Source organism: Eptesicus fuscus, chromosome 11, assembly GCF_027574615.1.
Source record: "Eptesicus fuscus isolate TK198812 chromosome 11, DD_ASM_mEF_20220401, whole genome shotgun sequence".
NCBI classification, from domain to species: Eukaryota; Metazoa; Chordata; class Mammalia; order Chiroptera; family Vespertilionidae; genus Eptesicus; species Eptesicus fuscus.
This window is the reverse complement of record NC_072483.1, coordinates 92,159,764-92,178,479: the sequence shown is the minus strand read 5'-3', so window position 1 is coordinate 92,178,479 and position 18,716 is coordinate 92,159,764. Positions and strand designations below refer to the sequence as shown.

The window sequence follows — 18,716 nt, the reverse complement described above, 5'->3', positions numbered from 1 at the left end:
ACAAGCAAAGTGGAGCATAAACCCCATCACAACCCTGAGACTCCTTTTCAGCTGAGCGTAGTGCCAAGGGCAGCCCGGAGGTGCTCGCTAAGTATTTGTTGGAGGAGAAAACGAAACAATCAAATGACCTGAAAAACACGAGGAGCGCATTCCAGGTCCATACTCACTTTGGGGCCATCGGGACCGTGCCCGCCAGCCATGCCCTTCTCGCCAGGCAGCCCCGTTATTCCGGGCTCTCCTCGCTCCCCCGGGTTTCCGCGCTCTCCCTAGCACAACAGTGGGATTCAAACAACCTCAGTTGATCTAAAGATGGGTTAGGAACATTCCGGAAAACATGAGAAAGGCTCCTCCTGGAGAAAAGCTTAGAGACGAACAACGACTGAGGCCCAGTTTCCCAATTTAGTGACAAGAGACAAACGCGAAGGCAGGATGGGAGTGGTTTCGCAGCACAGAACGTTGCTCATGGGGTTGATGTGCAACACGTGGGAGAGTTTTAATGCTACAGGAAAGCCCTTTAAGATACCAGCAAGAGGTGCTTTTAAAGGGAAGCCAGCGGCAGCAGTTAGTTTAAAGGAGAGAATACTTACTCGAGGTCCCAGTGGGCCCACGGCCCCCGGATCGCCAGGAACTCCCTATAAGACACATTTTAAAACGTTGGAAGAAAATCTTGGAGCTAAATTTTATTTATTTATTAGGAATATTTCCAGATCATACACCTAATTTTTTAACGCACTGTTAGAAGTCTGCCTGAGCCCAAAATATGGAAGAATGATGTGTCCACTTTTATAAATAGAGTGGGTATCACATAAATTGGATGGAAATCTTTTTCCAGAAAAATTTATATTGAAACTGAATATTTGATTTTTGGCAATGAGAACATACAAAATGTTATCTTCCAAAGTGCATTCATTTTTTTAGAGATAAAATAATATATATATATATACTAAAAGCCTTTTATTTCCTAATGCAATGTGAAAAAGTTTTAAGAGAGGGAAGTGAAATAAAAGCAGGAGAGTACCGGTCTTTTGAATAAAGCCAATTCCACTCAACTCAGTGAAAAGTTCTTGAACATATTATGTGGGTAACACACTCTACTAGGAATTGTGGTATCAGACTAGGGCAGCCATGACTCCATTAAAATTTGTTTTTAACTAAAGAAAAGTTTTCAATTCAGTCTTCTTTCTTTGATAAAGATAATCACTGTAGGTATAAAGTAGGCCTCTGGCCTTATCCCTTGAAATGACTGTCTTCATTGAGGTGTGATCTTCCCAAAACCCACATCGAACAGTAGTGCCCCTGCTTAAAAACCCTTCCTCAGCTGCCCGTCATTCTAAGAGGAAGAACACACAGGACTCAGATTAAGACCCTCCATGATCTGGCCCCAATCCACGCCTCCAGCCTCCCTCCACTCCGAGTTGCACTCGGCACTCCTGACTCTCAGAACTGTGCTCACGGCCTTCACTCGACCTGCGAAATGTCCTTCCTGTTCCACGTCCTAGCGCTTCCTCACCTTTCCTCCTCCGCTTACCCTCCTTCATCCTTCAGATCTCATGAAAGTTATGACTTCGTCCAGGAAACTTTTCCTGAACCTCCCGTCTGAATCAACAGCACCGTCTGGGTCTCCATAGACACAGTGCTCCCCCCACAGCAGTTAGAGTCACTGTAACGGCCTCCCTATCCTTCTGTCCCCCACCGTCCCCGACCGTCCCCGACCGTCCCCGACCGTCCCCGACCGTCACAAAGCTTAAGGGCAAGGCCAGGACCACCGTGTTCAATGGCTGAAGGCCAAGCAAGGCTTAGCACAGCTCAGCACGCAGCACTCGGCAAACATTGGATGAATGGTGGAATGAATGAATTACTCAGAGAAAAACAAGTTAAATAAATCCATGTGCTCATAAAATGACAGAAATAAAGTATTATCTGTTCATAACAGTTGGTAAAGCCTCCAGTAAAACTCGATCACATGACTAAGATACACTCGGGGATTAAGAACAGTCGTGGGAAGCATCTGACCTGGGCTCAACGCCCATCAGCTGTGCGACCTAACATCTGGGTGCCTCTCTGTCCTCTCCGTAACACGGGGTGATAATAGTAGCGGGGGGTTGTTTTGAACCAGGAGGTCAGGGTTTGATTCCCCCTCAGGGCACAGGCCTGGGTTGCAGCCTCGATCCCCAGTGTGGGGCGTGCAGGAGGCAGCCGATCCATGATGCCCTCTTATCACTGATGTTTCTATCTCTCTCCCTCTCCCTTCCTCTCAGAGATCAATAAAAAGATAACACAAAAAGATAATATATGTAAATCAAACCAGAGTGGAGCCTCACACACAATGAGAGACATTGAGAAGCAGTGGTTTTTGGTATTGCTGTTCTTCTTTAAACACTCACCTGGTCACCTGGCTTTCCACCTTCCCCAGGAGGCCCTGGGGGGCCTGGGAGCCCCTGAAACCAAAGCAAAAGGAAGGTGTGACTCAGTGAAGCTGACCAGGCCACCAGTGTTCGCAGTGGACCTTCCACAACTCATAAGGCCTCCGGGACTCTATCTTCAAGCAGAAGATACTGTTCAAACACAAGCTGAGCAAACACAGACTGAGGGACTTCCAGCTCCTAACACAGCGGTCGGCAAACTGCGGCTCGCGAGCCATGGTTTGCCGCTCTGTTGACTAATGAGTTTGCCGACCACTGTCCTAACATAACCACAGAAGCTAGTTGACAGTTTAGGCCCATTGGGGTCGGCAAACTGCGGCTCTCGAGCCACATGCGGCTCTTTGGCCCCTTGAGTGTGGCTCTTCCACAAAATACCACAGCCTGGGCGAGTCTATTTCGAAGAAGTGGTGTTAGAAGAAGTTTAAGTTTAAAAAACGTGGCTCTCCAAAGAAATTTCAATCGTTGTTCTGTTGATATTTGGCTGTTGACTAATGAGTTTGCCGACCACTGGTTTAGGCCTTCATTAGCATATCACTAAGCCAACAAAAGAACAATATAACAGGAGGCTCTTTGGATTTGTAGGTTTTTAAAGGCTCTGGAAACAATCTATTAGGTTACTAGAATACTACTGAAAGTTTCTTTTCCCCAAATTATGCTTCTCCATGCTGCTGAATAATCTACCACACCAATATATTTAGATAAATTATGAAAATTTGTTCAACAAAATCGTTTAGACACTGTGCCAATAAAATCAGATACGCCTTAAAACAGTTAAACAAACGTCACTGAGATATGAAGGACATTTTTTGCTTTTTAATTCATTAATAGCTTTGGGTTTTAATCAGTTTTTCAGAGGAAGTCTATTCTTTTTCTTTGAAAAAAAAAATGTTTGATTTTATTCAAAGGTCTACCCTGTTTACTAAAAGAGGGGTGACTTGGAAAATTGTAGAGCTACGCATCGTTTTATCCTATCCTTTCACATTTTAAAAGAGCGCACAGTCAGCGGGCGAGGGACTGAACAACGGAGCCAGCGCGTACCTGAAAGCCGGTCGGGCCAGGGGGGCCCTGCTCGCCTCTCTCCCCGGCGAGGCCCTGCGTCACGGAGGAAAGGAAATGGTGAGAATCCAGAGCCGGACCGTACCCTGCTTCCTGTCTGTGAGAACACTACAAGTCTTTCCATTTTACTGTATTTCTTCCAATCACATGTTTTTCACTTTGGCCGGATACTAACTTAGTATTAAAAGTCATCTATTGGTTTGAAGTCCCTACTAGTGAGAAAATATCTTTCAAAGCCAGCAGGGAGACTGATGACATGTGTTTATTTCTTCATCCAAACAAAATGTCTGGAGCCAATCATAACATTATGGGGAAATTGGATGAATTGGAGATGGGAAAATTCATTACTTTCATATATCTAATCTAAAATGGTGATATTTTCATTGTGGTTTATTTCTAAATGTCATAAAAACCATTAATCAAACCTTCAAAACTAGTCAACAAAGCTAGCATTTTAATTCGTTTGGTATTTTAAACAAATAAAATGCCAAAATATTTCTGATAAACACTTCATTTTACAATGGTAGGATGAAAATAATACCTCAAAGAACATTATTCCTTTTTAGCCCCTCAAAAGAAAAACCAGCTTAAATAAATGTCTATAAGACACATTATTAGAATAAGATAGATAATATTCGGTATTTTAATATTTTAAATAAAATTCAGTATTAAATGTTAAGCTCTATTTTCCTTAGTTGACTTATTTTCCAACAGTGATACATAACGATGACGAGGTAGCTTTTGCCGTCAGCATGTTACAGAGATTTAAAATGGAGAAACCAGTCATCCCATTTTAAAAGGCAGAGGATTCCAGCACAGGAATCAAAAGGAGAGAAATAACTGAAATCCTTCAATCTGCGCTTCTTATTTATTTCCCCCAAAAGTTATCGTAAGTAAAGTCGTGGACAAACACCATGAAAAATGTAATATGAATATATTTTTGCTAAAAGATCACGTACCGGGGGGCCCACAGGCCCAGAAGGGCCGACTTCACCGTCCTTCCCCGGAGCTCCCTGGGCACACGGAGAGAAGGTGTGAGACGAGGGCCATGAGAATTGGGGTAATTTATTTTTTTCTTTAACAGAACGTGTATACAGTTACCCTCTGTCCAGGGACACCAGCATTCCCCGCTTCCCCAGGTTTGCCAGGATCACCCTGAAGAACGAATAGAACAAACTTACATGTCAGCCCATTTGTTCAAAGCGCCTGTCCCAGGCGAGGCCACAGGAGGGGACAGGCACATTAAACATGTACTCACACTGCTCCCCTTGGGGCCGGGGAGCCCCATGGTCCCAGGCTGCCCCCGGATTCCGATGGAGCCGGGAGGCCCGGGGCGGCCATCCTCCCCCGGAGCGCCCTGCAAAGCCACGGGAGCCACGTGAGTTTGGTGCAAGTTCTTTCTAAACATCCCAGCAGCCCGCTGCCACTGCCTGTGCTGACTGTACAAGTCACTCTGGTTTGAGTTACCCGCCACTTTCATCTCAGTGAGCTACAACAGTGCGTGTCTACAGAAAGAAGCAGAAGCGGCTCAAGTCTTTTTGACTCTTTAGAACAAGAGACTTGATTCTGATTCTATACACGAGCCTCGTCTTCGTGTCTCCTCACATTCTCAGGTGAAAAGAGGAATCCTTTCCCTTCTCTTTTCACTCTGTGGCCATGAAAACTCGGGACTTCCATTTCTCATTCGCAGTGTAAAAGAAGGGCCCAGAATATATGAGACGTCAAAATTCATACCTCCTTCTCTTACATGTATCAAATTGGAAGGAACGTGGAGAAATAAGAATGTTGCTAATAGACAAATCTCATCAATATTAAGAACACATCATTTTGACTTTTTCACTGGTGTCCAGGAAGCAATTTTAATCTCAAGCATGCACTTCAATAGAATGTGATCAGTTTTGGTCAATTTGAAAACATGCAGATCCTAACCATTTGCGTCCACGGGGCAGGGCCCTTTAACCAGACAAACATGGTCAGCGTGGACACGGTCAACAACCTCACCCTCAGCTAAGCTGCGCGCACAGACAACATCCATGGTTGTGGGCGTTGGCTTAACACACTTACCAAAGGTCCGAGTTTCCCTTCAGGACCCTGCACCCCAGGATTGCCTGTCAGACCCTGAAAATCAAAGTAACTGTCAGTTTGTCGCCGACCTGCAGCTGAAGATTCCGGAAGTAAAAACAGCATCGCATTCATAGGACCAGGTTCCACCTGGCAATGGCCGCTCTCGGTGCCTCAGGGGCCCCTAGACAAGCTCACGGACCATCCTGGCCTCACCTGGTGGCCTCAGAAGGATGCTCAGAAGGATGCAGGGCGGCCAGCACAGAGGCCGGCGGGGCGGCTCAGGGGGGCTCTGCCTCCAGGGCATCCCCCAACCTCCCGCAATGCCCAGGCCAGATGCCAGGGCATGAGTCTACCTGGTGGTCCAGGGGCCACCCAGGCTTGGAAATCTCACGTAACCGCTGTCTGTAATGCACCTCCAACACAGTACCCTGTCCCAGCGAGGGGAGTGCCCAGGTACAAGTCACCCCCAAATCCGGAGAGCCAACGCCGTGCTCCCACCAGGTTTGTATGGTCCATTCAGAGCCCCCGGTCCAGATGCCCCCGTCCAGATGCCCCCCGTCCAGATGCCCCCGTCCAGATGCCCCCGTCCACAGGCCCCCGTCCAGATGCCCCCCGTCCAGATGCCCCCGTCCAGATGCCCCCCGTCCAGATGCCCCCCGTCCAGAGGCCCCCCGTCCAGAGGCCCCCCGTCCAGAGGCCCCCCGTCCAGAGGCCCCCCGTCCAGAGGCCCCCCGTCCAGAGGCCCCCGTCCAGATGCCCCCCGTCCAGATGCCCCCGTCCACATGCCCCCGTCCACATGCCCCCCGTCCACATGCCCCCGTCCAGATGCCCCCGTCCAGATGCCCCCGTCCAGAGGCCCCCGTCCAGATGCCCCCCGTCCAGATGCCCCCGTCCAGATGCCCCCCGTCCAGAGGCCCCCGTCCAGATGCCCCCCGTCCAGATGCCCCCCGTCCAGATGCCCCCCGTCCAGATGCCCCCCGTCCAGATGCCCCCCGTCCAGAGGCCCCCGTCCAGATGCCCCCCGTCCAGATGCCCCCGTCCAGATGCCCCCCGTCCAGAGGCCCCCCGTCCAGAGGCCCCCGTCCAGATGCCCCCCGTCCAGATGCCCCCGTCCAGATGCCCCCGTCCAGAGGCCCCCGTCCACATGCCCCCGTCCAGATGCCCCCCGTCCAGATGCCCCCGTCCAGATGCCCCCGTCCAGATGCCCCCCGTCCAGATGCCCCCCGTCCAGATGCCCCCCGTCCAGATGCCCCCCGTCCAGAGGCCCCCGTCCAGATGCCCCCCGTCCAGAGGCCCCCGTCCAGATGCCCCCCGTCCAGATGCCCCCCGTCCAGATGCCCCCCGTCCAGAGGCCCCCGTCCAGATGCCCCCCGTCCAGATGCCCCCCGTCCAGAGGCCCCCGTCCAGATGCCCCCCGTCCAGATGCCCCCGTCCAGATGCCCCCGTCCAGATGCCCCCGTCCAGAGGCCCCCGTCCAGATGCCCTCCGTCCAGATGCCCCCGTCCAGAGGCCCCCGTCCAGAGGCCCCCGTCCAGATGCCCCCGTCCAGATGCACCGTCCAGATGCCCCCGTCCAGATGCCCCCGTCCACATGCCCCCCGTCCAGATGCCCCCGTCCAGATGCCCCCGTCCAGATGCCCCCGTCCACATGCCCCCGTCCAGATGCCCCCCGTCCAGAGGCCCCCGTCCACATGCCCCCCGTCCAGATGCCCCCGTCCAGATGCCCCCCGTCCACATGCCCCCGTCCAGATGCCCCCGTCCAGATGCCCCCGTCCAGATGCCCCCCGTCCAGATGCCCCCGTCCAGATGCCCCCGTCCAGATGCGGTCTAAAACCAGGAGTCGTTTTCCCTGTAAGCACTGTTGGCCGGCTCCAGCGGCACTCCCCCTTCACCAGACACGGGGGAAGAATGTCCCAGCAAAGGTGCTTCATTGGAAGGAGGAAGGCCAGCGTGGGCTTTACGCGGCCTCAGTGCTGGTTCAGGAGAAAGAACTCGTGTCGAGCCCAGTGTATCGACTCATCCAACTTTTTGTGTCACTCCTTTCTCCCGAAGGGGCGCTGCTGGCCACTGAACACGAGGGAATTCCGAAGTTGAAATAAGTGTTCAAGCGATGGAAAATGTACCTTACATGACACTTACCATAAGTTCTCTCCATCGAGTCAAATAAGTTATTAAGCAAAATATCAAAATATATATGAAAATTTACAAACACCTGTTTTTCATGTAAAGAGGTAAAATTGTTAATACAGACCCTTTGAAAAAGGAAGACTAGAACTCAGTGTGTTTTCTATACGTGACAAAAATAACAAACGAGTATTTACAAAATAATGAATCGGGTCAAAACCAAAAAACAAAGAAATGTCCCAAATTGTGAAAGTGAGGAAGGAAGGAGGGAAGGAAGGAAGGAAGGAAGGAAGGAAGGAAGGAAGGAAGGAAGGAAGGGAGGGAGGGAGGGAGGGAGGGAAGGAAGGGGGGAAGGAGGAAGGGAGGGAGGGAGGGAGGGAGGGAGGGAGGGAGAGAGGGAGGGAGGGAGGGAGGAAGGAAGGAAGGAAGGAAGGAAGGAAGGAAGGAAGGAAGGAAGGAAGGAGGGACGGAGGGAGGGAGGGAGGGAGGGAGGGAGGGAGGGAGGGAGGGAGGGAGGGAACACCCTTCAGTGAATTCCCAGGAGCACGTCTCTCGGCTGATGGACCACAAGACGGCCATGTTCTTACCCGAGCGCCTGGCAGCCCCGGTTCACCTGGGCGTCCTGGGTCCCCCTGCCCGCCTTTAGGGCCTGAGGAGCCCACAGGACCCCGCTCTCCTTGCGCCCCCTGTTCCAAAGCAAAGCAGACGTGTCAGGAGAGAGCGCAGGGGACACACGTGAGCACACATGGAGCTCCGTGCTACCGGCCAAAGCCCCAGCTAACAGACAGCAGTGCAGGCCCCGGGAGGCCTCGGGGTGCACAGTGCCCCCCGCATCTGCTCTAACGGGCACTCCCGGCAGAGAGCGCTGCTTCATCGTTACTGTGAACGGGCGATGAGAGCCTCGCCCCAATCACTTAGATATTGGGGGGAAACAGAATTCCGAAAGAATCTAAATTTCTAGATAAAGGAAGAAATACACGCCAGCTCAAGGAAATGGCCACGGCCTCTTCTTCTCGGCAATTCTCTGACGAGTGTGGAAACAAGCTCCCACGTACCCCCTCACCGTCAGCCTCCACCCCACACCTCCACATGCAGACATCGCACAGGGCGGGGTGGCATTAGGCCCGACCTCTGCGCCCCAAGCTTTTCTGGACCTGGACCCCCACCCCGGGCCAAGGCTAAATCAGGACCCCGGGCCATGGCACCTTCTGGGCACCATGGCAACGCTGAGAGGTGGCCTCACCTTGGGTCCCGGTAAGCCATCCGAGCCCGGAAAACCGCGGTTGCCAGGAGCTCCCTGCAAATGAGCAAGATTCCACTCTCAGTAGCTGAGGGCGGCTTTGTAACAGAGCGAGGGGCTGACGTCCATCTTTAGTCCTACGGGCTTCAGACCCTGTGACCAGGCCAATACAGCAGTGGCTATGCATAAGGAAAACCCTACTACACAGAAGGAAATCTTACATTTAAAGAATATGTAAGCACCGAGCCAGAAAGTTACTCAGAGCAAGACATATTCTAACAACTCCTGGTCAAATCAAACCTACACTGACATGCAGATCGGCGAGGCAAAGCAATGGTGTGTCTACACAAGCATCACTGCCGGACACACCGGGGCCTGGCCCTGAGGCTCCGCAGTGTGAGTGCGGCCTGGCCCCCAGGCCTGTCCCTGAGGCTCCGCAGTGTGAGTGCGGCCTGTCCCTGAGGCTCCGCAGTGTGAGTGCGGCCTGGCCCTGAGGCTCCGCAGTGTGAGTGCGGCCTGGCCCCCAGGCCTGGCTCGTCCTCCGACTGGCAGGCAGCCTCGGCTCGGCTTTCGCTGTTTCCTCCCACGCCCTCCCGCCAGCACATTCTCATCCACCATGTCTCTGCTAACATGCCATCTTCCCACAGGATCCTGTCTCCTCTCCTCCTCATCCAACGTCACCCCAGTCACACTCAGAGCTCCTCCTACCACATCGCCCTGTTGCTTCCGAGGTGTGCGTGGCCTTAATTCAATGTGTCGTTGTGTTTTCATGTACCTGTTGCCTTGTTTGGTGCCAACCTCCCCGCCCGCGTGAACTACTGCTTACCAGCCCCCCATGAGGGCTGGGACTGTGCCTTCTGCTCGCCGGTGCACCCCAACAACACAACCGACGGCGGAGCAGTGGCCAGTCGGTATGAGCTCCGTCCCTCCGCTGCGTGGACGCAGACACAGGGGCTGGCGGCTCCTCTAACTCACGGGCCACCATGCTGACCCGCTCCTGCACGCACGTCTCTCAGCTGCTCTGGTTCCTCACTATCCCCACTTATCCCCCGGAACCAGGGAACTTGCTTTATGACTCAGTTTACCCTTTCTCCCACCGGCCCTTGAGGACCAACTGCGCCGGGGTCACCGCGGGGACCTCTCTTGCCTTCTTCACCGGGGGGGCCGATGGGACCCTGAATGCCATGGGGCCCCTGTGGGAAACAGAAGGGCGGTTACCGGAAAGGCCGCTCAACCAGGGAGGGGAGCGGGGAGGCCGTGCATGAGGTCAGCCACACGGTCTGAATCACGTGACAGGCTGTTTCCCCGCCCGGATCCCACCCCATCGCTATCAGTCAGACCGCGGCATCCTGAGCTGCCGCCGGCTAGGCAGGGGGTGTGTTCTCCTCCTCGTTTAAAGGGGGGCCCTTACCGGTTCCCCCTTGGGGCCAGCTTCTCCTTTGAAGCCCGGGACGCCTGGGTCGCCCTGAAATGAAAGCATCCTCAGCAGGGAGCACCCTGCCCGGCCCCCTTCATCAGCCCCCCGAGCCCCCGAACAGCCGGAGCTGAGTCAGGGCTCCAGCACACGCCAGCGCCGCCCCGTGTGAAAATCTGACACATGTGTGTGAGCTTCCCTGATCTCAGCGGAACCCGGTAGCACTTGGTTTATTCACAGTGGTCCTCCACAGCTCTGTTTTCTAATGTTGCTTTGTATTCCACACGCTGGAATAATTATAATTATCTAGCTATTATTCCAATTCGATCATTAAAATGAGAACCAAACAATCACCACGTCTACAGAAAACCTACTCAGGGTTTATTTTAGGAAATAGACTCGCTCACCCAGAATCGAAATAATTTGATTTTTTTAAATATATTTTTATTGATTTCAGAGAGGAAGGAAGAGAGAGAGAGATAGAAACATCAATGATGAGAGAATCATTGATTGGCTGCCTCCTGCACGCCCCCCACTGGGGATCGAGCCCGCAACCCGAGCATGTGCCCTTGACCAGACTGGAACCTGAGACCCTTTAGTCCACAGGCCGACACTCTATCCACTGAGCCACACCAGCTAGGGCCAGAATCGGAATAATTTTATATTTATGTTCTATCTATTGAGAGTTTGACAACTTCAAATAGGGCATTTCACCTCCATGGGGCTTTAGGGATTTTCTTTGTTCAGGGTTTTATGTGTGTGTCTTCGAATACCAATTGCAGTGTAGGTTGTAGGAACCAGATTGCTAAATTGAGAATGTGATAAAATGAAATGTGAAGTATCAGCAACCCTCATGTTTTAATAAATCTGTCACCAGCAAGAAGAATTTATCAGCAAAACCAAATTACGTGGAACAGAATCTAAAATATTTGGTTTAAGTAGAACTAGAAAAAAATGGTTTTTTAATTTATCAAGCTAAAACATATGTAAGCACAAGTTTTCAATCTGTTTATTCCTTATGGGCACATCATAATATTTTTCCTAGAAAATAATTTCTATAAAATATGGAAACTCATTAAATATAACAACATGTTGAAAGCTTTCTTCAAGCACCCTATGATTTCACTCAGATGTGGAACCTAATGAACAAAATAAACTAACAAACAAAACAGAAACAGACTCATGGACACAGAGAACAGACCGACGGCCGACAGAGGGACTGGGAGTCGGGGCTGGTGAGAAAGGTGAAGGGATTAAGTAAAAAAATTAAATAAATAAGGAAAAACCTCATGGTCGCACGCAGACAGCAGTGTGGTGATGGCCAGAGGGAAAGGGGTGGGGGAGGGTAGAAGAGGATGAAGGGGGGTACATGCAGATGGAAGAAGATTTGACCTGGGATGGTGAACACACGATTCTATATACAGATAATGTACAGGGTTCCCCCAAAAATGTATACACACACTTTGAGTGATTAGAAAGGCAATATTTATTAAAATATATTTCATTTTCAAAATTGAGCTATCAGCTGTTAAAGTGTATTCATTTTGGGGGGACACTCTGTATTATAGAATGGTATACCTGAAACCTATATGATTGCATTAACCAATGTCACCCCAACAAATTCAATAAAAATTAAGCCCTGGCCGGGTAGCGCAGTTGGTTGGAGCACCGTCCGGATATGCCAAGGTTGTAGGTTCAATCCCCAGTCGGGGTCAGGGCACATATAAGAAGCAACCAATAGATGCATAAGGGGAACCACAAATTGATGTTTTGCGCGTGCGCTCTCTCTCTTTCTCCCTCATCAATAAATGAAAAATTAAAGAAATCGAAAGAATAACTCTCAAGAAATAGTTGTTGAATCCATTTTGTCACATCGTCATTATAAGTCCCCGTTAACCCTCCACTTTTCCCCACACTGGCTTGCTAATGTTTCTATAATGTTCATTATTCAACTACCCGTAAAATTCTGTGACCTGGAACATGAAGTTATGACCTTACTATTTTACATAAAAGTCCACTAACGTGATGTTCCACTTTGAATTCGAACATCCACACTGAGTGTGAACACCTGCTTTCCTTTATCAAGGTCCCTGCCTTCGCTCGCCTCCTTCCGTTACGCCCCACGGTTTCATCGCATCTCATCCGATGCTGCTCCTCCCGGGAGCTCAGCCCCGTCACGCTAACGGCAACAGAGGTTAAAGGACGTTACCGGTTGGCCGCGGATTCCGGGAAGGCCAGTGCTGCCCTGAGGTCCTTGGGATCCGGGGGGCCCTGCCAGACCAGGAGGCCCGGAGGGGCCTGCGGAACCCTGTGAGTCAAGAGAGACGCCGTGAGCAGAGACCGAGGGAGGCGTCCCCGCCCGTGTCCAAAGCCCTGCGTCCCCTTGAACCTCACGCAGCGCAAACCAGGTGCTCACCGTCGGGCCTTTGGCGCCAGGAGTACCGTCCGTCCCCACGGCGCCCTGAAAGGGACACGGAAAGCCTATCAGACGCACAGCCCCGTGCGGGGCCCTCTCAGACGCCTACCATCCTCCGGAAGGGAGACCACAGTTACCCCCAAAAACCAACCCCCACCACGCCATGGCGATAGCGCTATGACGTTTCCCATCACAGACGGCTGGCAGCTCACGGGGGACCTGCTTCCCCACGGGGGTGAGCAGCATGGGAAGGCCGGCCGGCCGGACAGGAAGGAGAGCAGCCTTCGTTCCGGAGCTGCCCCCGGCCTCCGGACCCTGCGCCCGGCCTGGCACTTACCGGGAGGCCCTGGGAGCCCGCTGGCCCCGGCGGCCCCGTCTCGCCTCTCTGCCCCTGCGGGCCTTCAGGGCCTCGGGCCCCGGTGGGACCTGCTTCTCCCTAAAGGGGAGCAAAGGGAAACGTCCATGTTAGGAAAATGTCAGCACGGGATGAGTCGGAGTAGATGGCCTCCTTGGAGTTTCACATCTTCCACCCGAACATCTAGACCAGGGGTCCTCAAACGTTTTAAACAGGGGGCCAGTTCACTGTCCCTCAGACCGTTGGAGGGCCGGACTGTAGTTTAAAAAAAACTAGGAACAAATTCCTATGTACACTGCACATATCTTATTTCGAAGTAAAAAAACAAAACGGCAGAAACACCCGCGTGTGGCCCGCGGGCCGCAGTTTGAGGACGCCTGGTCTAGGAGTGGAGAGCACAGCTGCTGTGCAGGGCTGAGCCTGACCTCCAGCGGCTCCTGGCCGCCCCTTCGGGCGGATGCGGCCGCGCTCAGGGCAGCCTGGGAGCCACCTGTCCCAACCCGCGGGTGCGGTCCAGAGGGCATCCAATGCAGGGCATGCGGCTAACTTCTCCTGCAGATAAACAGCAGCTAACTCAGCGGAATGTGTCCATGAAGCATCCGGGACGTATTTGTACTAACGTTTACACTTCCCTGAACTGAAATCCAAACTTAACCGGGCTTCTGTATTTCATCCGCCGTGTTTTGTACCAGGAATACCTAATCCTGACATTTTAGAACTAAAATCCTAGCTTTAGGGAGCTCGTTAGTGTCAAGAAACCCTGTTCAATCCCTGTGGCCCTGCACTGAAACGCGATGAACCGGATGTGGGTGCGTCCTTCACCCGCAGAGCCAGGGGCCATGGGGGCCTCACAGGCGCAGAGGGGCCTGACCAAGCACAGAGCCGGGTCTGACGGGGGACGCTGGTAAGACGGGAACAGTTTTGCGAGGTGCTGGCCTTTACCAAGCAGCTTTCCGGAGCCAACAGGCAGTGCTGGCAGCACCGGAGGCAGGGGGCGGGGGGCGGGGGGCCCCGTGAGCTGGGTGGCGTGTGGCTGCCCTGGAGCCTCACCCAGACGCCCCTCTGCTGAGCGCAGTCCTGGGCGCCCTGAGTTTCCTCCCCTAACCCTGCAGCCGGGCTCCTGCGACGACCGGGTCTCACAGGCAGGGGAGGGGATTTGCCTATTTTCATCAGGGACTGAGGGCGGGATTAGGACTTCGGGGAGCAGACCAGATACAGGGGGACAGAGGTCCCACGTGCCTGAGTTCAGAGTGAGTTCTCAGTGAAGAAGGGGCGGGAGTGAGACCCAGGGCAGCGCTGGAGGCAGAGTTCATAGAGGGCACAGCGAGGGCTTGAGGGACAATTAGACGTGATGGCGCCCACGCGTCAGAGTCTGAAGTGTCGGTATGGACCGTGTGTGTTTGTTTTCGAAGCTCGTGTCCAATGTGAGGAGCACTGCTAGCAAGAAGCAGAGATGAGCCAAAGAACGTACAGGCAGAGCCCGTGGACACGGACAGTAGTGTGGTGAGGGCCTGGGGGCGGGGCGGGTGTGAGGTGGAGGGGGTCAGTGAGAAAACAGGGGACACATGTAATTCTTTTAACAGTCAAGATACGTTTTTAAAAGAATCAGTGACCTGTCTGGAGGGCCTGATGCTAAGAGTCTGTGTGGATTGTCTCACTTGCTCCTCAACAGATTCCAGGAGGAACAAGACGAGAGGCGGGAGGGACCGGCAGGCCCCAGCAGGATCTGGGGAGCAGATTCCTCCTCCGAGAGGAAGAAGGTCGCTGTCAAGGGTGCAGGGGACACAGATGTTGCTAACGTGTGAGAGCGGTGACAGGAATGTGCTCACTGACTCAGTTCACAGGTCTTCATGCTCCCCTGCTGCAGCCCCTGAGTTTACTGCCCAGAGCGTTGAGGGGAAAGCAAATGGTGATCCCCTACAAGTGTGAACGGTCCCAGCGGATCACTTCAATCCCTTCCCATGGGCAGTGCCACACAGCCTCTCCGACCATCCCTTTAAGGGGGTCGGGGGGGAGAGGTAGGAGGTGGGGGGTGGGGGAGGTGGGGGCAGGCAGGGTGAGAGCCCGCACTGTATGAGAACAGCCTTTGAGGGCCTCTGAGCCACTGCAGCCTCCTACAGTTTAGAGCATTCTGCTGGTTGTTACCGCCGGGCTCCGTCGCCAAGAACAGGGTTCCAGTTCAGATTCAACTGTCACCCTTCGCAGCTGCCACAAGGGTCTGCCTCAGGGTCGAACGCAGCAGGTTCTTTGACATGTGTGTGTTGATAAGTGACTCTCTCTTGATTACATATTATACAGTAATCTCATTTTTACATTTTCTTTATTTTTCCCCTACCATATGGACACAGAGAACACTCTAGACTCTTTCCTCAGTTGAGAGCAACCTCCTGACTCTTCGGTAAATGAAACGACATTCTTCACTTTAGGATTCATGTAAGTAAGAGCTAAATATAACAACGCTTTACCTTCATCCCAGGATTCCCCGGAAAACCGGCGGAGCCAGGTATCCCAAGAGGACCCTGTGAACAGAAACCAGAAAAGTGACCGGGCGTGTACCTTAATCAACATCTAAGTAAGTCATCCTTTAGTCTCTGACAAAATTCTCTACTTTGACACATAATATAAGAATAATCCACTTAGCACTTGGAAATCACAAAAATAATAATGTATTTTAATGTAAGTACCTGCCAACACTGACATGAAATAGTGCCAAATCCTATCATGTGTAATACTCATGTCCATGGGTGTTGAACATAATAGGATTTCCTAGTCGCCACATAGCAGATTGAGTCAGTGACAACCACAAATTGTTGAAAACAGTTGCTCAAGAAATGTATTTTTGCCCAGCTGGTGTGGCCCAGTGATTGAGCATCGACCTATGAACCAGGAGGTCACGGTTAGATTCCCGGTCAGGGCACATGCCCAGGTTGTGGACTGGATTCCCAGTTGGGGGCGTGCAGGAGGCAGCCGATCCATGATTCTCTCTCATCATTAATGTTTCTATCTCTCTCTCCCTTCTCCCTTCCTCTGTGAAATAAAAATAATAATATAAAAAAGAAATGTATTTTCTTTGTGTTAACCAATTAATAAAGATACTTTTTTGAAAGTTATGTTTCCTACCATAATCCAGGACTGTCTGTGTAAAATGATGCTTAAGAATCCTCTGGATACTCTAGAGTGAGTATTTTCAGGCTAACAGAAGCGGATACCTGTCACCACCCCACACCTGGGAAGGGTGCATAGCGTTTCAACCAATGACTTAAGCTGGGTTTAAAGGATCTAGCATGGGAGGAATCCCATTCTAGGCTATCCTGGTTCTTCTTTTAAGAAGCATCAGCTTTTAATTCCATCAGTTTTGTGTTTTAAAACGCCCCTTTTAACTAGATTTACTTTGTTGCCTTTTTATGAGTAACAAGGAGGAAAAGGTCCTAAGGGCAAATAATTTCAAATCCGATTTGCCCTCCGAGCACTTCATCGGCCCATCGAGGGGCCATGCTGTGCTCTTGCTCATTTGTGTATTCCTCTGCCAGGACTCAGCTTGGGAGTTGCTCTTTGAGTTCCGTGACATCTTTCTCCAGCTTCAGGTGTAGGGATTTTCTCCTCGGGGCCCCCAGAACCTCAAGCTGTAGTCTATGTCACAGCAGCTAGCCATGGCCGTGCGACTGTGTTAGCGTCTCTCCCCCGGGGAGACAAGTCCGCGTTCAAGGACCAGTACTGTGTGTGTATCACCTTTTTATTCCCAGTGACTGGGCACAGCGGGCGCTCTGTAACGTTAGTGAGTGTGAGAACAGAAGAATGCATGAGTGAGTGAATGAATGAATGAATGAGTATGAAAATAATACAACTCACCATCGGCCCGGGTTTCCCAGGCATACCATGTGCACCTCGTTGTCCCTAATTAGGAGAAAAAGAGGTGAGATTCTACTCTATTTGCTCATGATTCATTTGCTTTATAAAACTGTCCATGTTACAAATTAAAGAATAAACAGTAACTAACAACAAACTTAACGGAGTTAATAGAAGTAAAAATACACATTTACACAGCACTGGTGACGTAGAAATAAACACATCTATCCTTACAGCAATGAGAGAGAAAAGACTGACAGGAGTGAAACTGATGAAAATCACTCTTTTCCCTCGAATGTATCACCCCCTGTCAAATGGGCTCAAAGACAGCGGCGTTTGAACACCCGTCTCCGTTACGGGCATGTTCACTCGGAGGGGGCATGCACTCCTTGTCAAAACAAAACAAAAATAAGATAAAATACATCACCACACACACCAGGAGACTGAGTAGCAGCGAAAGCTGTGGGGGTCCCCAGACCCCTCTCCGCACTGAAGAAACCCTCCCCGCTGCGGGAAGCGGTGAGCTGAAGGCCCCCAGTCCTCCCCCCGTCGCCCCGGGCTGCCCTCGGCCAGGACAGGTTAGCGCTCCCACAGCTGTGCCCCCGCCATGGCCGGCACCTGGGACAGGAGGGACCACGCAGGAGCCGAGCCCTCCCGGCTGCACAGCTCCGCGCACTGAGGACTCGTGGAGACCAGGTCCCTTGCAGGTGTGACCCCGTTACTTCCGCCCTCTGACAACCCCAGTTCCTCTGCTCCCTCTTCAGGGTGCAGCACCGGAAAGCCGCCCCGGGGACCCCTGCACTCAGGTCTGCGGTGCTGCTCGCTTCTGGGAAAGCGGACCTCAGACTCCATGGCACTGGGCCCAAGGCGGCTGAGAAGGCACTCTCCCACGGGACCTGGGCTTCCTCCCTGGCCACGTGGAGGTAGAGAGAGTGCGGGAGGAGGGGGCTGGACGCTGTGGGGGTGCAGGAGGGTCTCTCCAGGCCTGCACCGCGGTGGCCGCCCCTGTACGGGAACGGGCTGCGGGTGCAGCCGCTCAGGCATTTGAGAATTTTAGGGGGAAGAGCGCTTACAAAGTTGATGGGGCTGCATGGGTCTTTCCGAGTGGATCCGGCAAGTGAAAGGCTGATGACGATCAATATAAGGCTCGTGGGCAGCATTTAAAAATATTGCCATCTGCTACGGCCAGGGAGGGGGAGCTGAAGCTCAAGCCCATGACGTATGATGAAGGTTGGAAAGCTCTGGAGAAGGTTTAGTTCTGAAACGTGTTCCGTCTCCGAGGCCACGCTCGGGGGCCTGGACTGGGAGGCGCGGGGCCTCGGTTTGGGGCACGGGGACATCTTAAGGCGTCGCGGTCCCAGCACCGGAAGCCCACGGGCCTGCAGACTGGCCCGTCCCCGCGTCCAACCGCGTACACGTCTCCCTGCTCACAGGCGCCTCTACTCTCCCGGGCAGCACATGCCGCCGCCGCCTGCACCGCCTCCTGCCCCGCCTCCAGCCGTCAGACCCTGCCCGGCACAAAGCCACAAGCAATGGGCGTGAGGGGAGAGCTACACACCCAGAGGAGCCACCGGTTCTACACGCCCCGCGGAAGCGGGTCCCAGGGAGCGGGCTCAGGACGCGGTCCCGAAGGTCCAGGCCCGAGAGGGACTAGACGGGAAGTGGGAAAAGTTAATGGCCGGGAGGGAGCACCCCCATGACCCCCACTCAGCCCTGGTACAGGCCCTGGGAGACGGTGCCCACAGGGGAGGGGGTGCGAGGGAACAGCGAGGGCCCGCT

The 18,716-nt window shown here is 52.7% G+C and overlaps 1 protein-coding gene across 1 annotated transcript in view; it reads right to left on the bottom strand.

Moving 5' to 3' along the window:
- Positions 1–18,716, bottom strand: part of COL5A2 (collagen type V alpha 2 chain) — a 141,803-nt gene that overhangs the window by 23,601 nt on the left and 99,486 nt on the right. Inside the window, exons 17-33 of the mRNA XM_054723343.1 lie at positions 16,941–16,985; positions 15,557–15,610; positions 13,074–13,172; positions 12,737–12,781; positions 12,530–12,628; positions 10,318–10,371; positions 9,992–10,099; positions 8,910–8,963; positions 8,254–8,352; positions 5,544–5,597; positions 4,738–4,836; positions 4,581–4,634; positions 4,439–4,492; positions 3,462–3,515; positions 2,385–2,438; positions 588–632; positions 168–266 (exon numbers count right to left, since the gene is read on the bottom strand). Coding sequence (XP_054579318.1) covers positions 168–266; positions 588–632; positions 2,385–2,438; positions 3,462–3,515; positions 4,439–4,492; positions 4,581–4,634; positions 4,738–4,836; positions 5,544–5,597; positions 8,254–8,352; positions 8,910–8,963; positions 9,992–10,099; positions 10,318–10,371; positions 12,530–12,628; positions 12,737–12,781; positions 13,074–13,172; positions 15,557–15,610; positions 16,941–16,985 — 1,170 coding nt within the window. The remainder of the gene's footprint in view (positions 1–167; positions 267–587; positions 633–2,384; positions 2,439–3,461; positions 3,516–4,438; positions 4,493–4,580; positions 4,635–4,737; positions 4,837–5,543; positions 5,598–8,253; positions 8,353–8,909; positions 8,964–9,991; positions 10,100–10,317; positions 10,372–12,529; positions 12,629–12,736; positions 12,782–13,073; positions 13,173–15,556; positions 15,611–16,940; positions 16,986–18,716) is intronic.